The 2,385-nt window shown below is 37.7% G+C and overlaps 1 protein-coding gene across 1 annotated transcript in view; it reads right to left on the bottom strand.

Annotated features, from left to right (window-relative positions):
- Window positions 1-806: 806 nt before the first annotated feature.
- SLC12A1 (solute carrier family 12 member 1) overlaps window positions 807-2,385 on the bottom strand; it is an 80,074-nt gene continuing 78,495 nt past the window's right edge. The window contains exons 25-26 of the mRNA XM_011355175.1: window positions 2,137-2,210; window positions 807-942 (exon numbers count right to left, since the gene is read on the bottom strand). Of these exons, the coding sequence (XP_011353477.1) occupies window positions 807-942; window positions 2,137-2,210 (210 nt within the window). The remainder of the gene's footprint in view (window positions 943-2,136; window positions 2,211-2,385) is intronic.

The raw sequence follows: 2,385 nt of genomic DNA, 5'->3' as shown, positions 1-2,385 counted from the left end.
ACTAGACATCTATAAAGATTTCATTTGTGCTAACCAGTTAATTAGAAAAAATATGCAAAGTAATACTACGATGGAAATTTCAAAATATTTAATAGGGAGAAAAGTTAATGTATTAAGAATGGAATATATTTCATTTAAGTAGAATATATGTTGCCTTCTAATCCAACTAATATGCTTTTCAGTCAGCAGCAAATTGAAGCTGTATATTATCAATGATCGCTCAGATCACTCTAAGTATATAATCTGGGTTACATTAAATAACCTTATTTAGGTAAATGCTTTAAACATTTTATAGACTCAAGTACTTCTTAAAGTTTTCAGTTATTGATTTTCAAATCTTCTTTGTAGATATAAGCCTCTCAGAAGGGAGAGCTTAATCAGGTTTCTTGCCCAGTTGGTCTTTTCCTTTGATAACCACCCATGTTACTCTGCCAGCCTGTCAATAAGCATTTAATGAGAACCTGCTGTGGGGCTGAGGCCCCTACCAGGGCTTAGAAGCAAACAAAAGATTAGGTTTGCCTGGAGAAGCTTACAATCGAGTTGGTGGTTTTCTTGAGCATAAGTCAGCATGGGTCTGCTTAATTTTCTTGTTTATCAACAGCAATGACAAAGATGTTTTCCTAGAGGTGGCGTTGGCTTTGACACACCCCTTAAGCTGATAGAAAAAAACAGCTTCTATTAACTAATAAAAAAAATAATGACAAAGTTGATAGGGAATCCCAGTAGGATAGTCTCCAGAGGTTTGCACAACCATAGGTCAGATTTGCAATATAAAGTACTGGAACGTTTCTCGAATTCTTCATGTTTTAAGAATAGAAAGTCAGGACGTTTTTGTGATTTCCTCTAACAAGTAAGACAGGAGGGAGGTTTTTTGTGAGGATTTCCAACCAAGCCATGTACAACCAATCTGATATAGTTCCTTTTCTTGCCACCGGAAGGCTCCTGAAAGGATGCAAGAAAATAGAAGACAAAAGTGACAATTACGATGGTCAGTAACATCTGAGCTATTTAACAAGCAGTGGTCTGAAACTTTCATACTCTTCTCCCCAAATATGAAAGCACAGAAATTATTTTGAATATAGATAGTATTACACTGATGTATTTCTCAGATAATACAAATATCCAGAAAAATAGGCTTAGGCATTAGAGAGACAAAACACAACTATAAATTTTCATTCTTCTTTAAATAGAAAATGTGATCAACCAATACTTCTTTTTATGGCAGAAATAATTTTTCCCAATAGTTTAAAGCTCTTATATTTGGGAGAAATCTCAAAAATCATTTATTTGAACCTCCTAATTCAGGAAACCATTCTACATCTTCAATGAATAGTCCTCCAGTCTAGACCTTGGTTGAAGACATATTATCTTTGTACATACAAGTCAGTTCATAAGGTATAAATGTGAAATAGTTGGAGATTTTCAAAATTAGCTATCAATCTTTAGGTAAACAAAGTATCGTAGGGAGGCGGTAAGAGAATTAAAATGTTAAATCAAGCTACTTTCAGAGACTGCAATATGCTGATCAGCTCTGCAGCCAGGCCAGGAGGACACCTGCAGAACAAAGGAAGATTTCTGCTGGGATTGCTAACCACCCATTTCCCACACCTGCGAAAGGGGAAACAGCAAAACAAACAAACAAACAAAAAAAACCCAGAGTCATTAAGTAGCACTCTACACAAAATAAAATCATTCATTCCCTATGACTAAAACCATAGGAAACGTATGGAATAAAGGCTGGGAACTTCCAGTGAGCCTTTCATGCTACATATTCTTACCTTTTCACACTACATACATACTCTTCCCCTTCCCCTTCCTCACTGTACATCCATATCAAAGGAAATGGGTAAACAAAGTCTTCAAACCGTAACTCGCAGGAACTGAAGAATGGTATATAAACTCAAGTCCCGGAACACTCGAGGTCCCTCTCACTGCCTTTACTCCCAGTCTCTTTTTCACAGTCCCTCTCACTCTTTCCTCTTGGTACTCTTTGTCTCTGTCACTGTCCTCATCTCTCTTAGGCACTCTCACTTTCTGCCTCTGAGAGGAGACCATGCTCTGTCTATGGAGTGTTGCTCCTTTTCTAATAAACTTTCTCTTTGAGCCTAACTTTGGTGTGTGTTGAATTCTTTCTACATTCTCTGCCAAAGAACACTCTTATCATGGTTTAGGGCGTGGTATCCCCGCAACTTGGAAAAATTTGCCCTGTCCTGAATGAAAAGAATATTTTCAGCAGGTGTATCCTTAACATTTTAGGGGGTGGAAGAGCAAAGAGTGAAAAATGGAAAAGCCCCACTGCCTTTTTCCTCCCACCTTTGCCTCTGCCAACATGGCAAAGAGCCTTGTAAACATGCTTTGGACTCCACACCTCAGAGCACCTATCCA

The sequence above is a fragment of the Pteropus vampyrus genome, unplaced genomic scaffold (genome assembly GCF_000151845.1).
Source record: "Pteropus vampyrus isolate Shadow unplaced genomic scaffold, Pvam_2.0 Scaffold19, whole genome shotgun sequence".
Taxonomy (NCBI): domain Eukaryota; kingdom Metazoa; phylum Chordata; class Mammalia; order Chiroptera; family Pteropodidae; genus Pteropus; species Pteropus vampyrus.
This window is presented reverse-complemented; position numbering and strand designations above follow the sequence as displayed.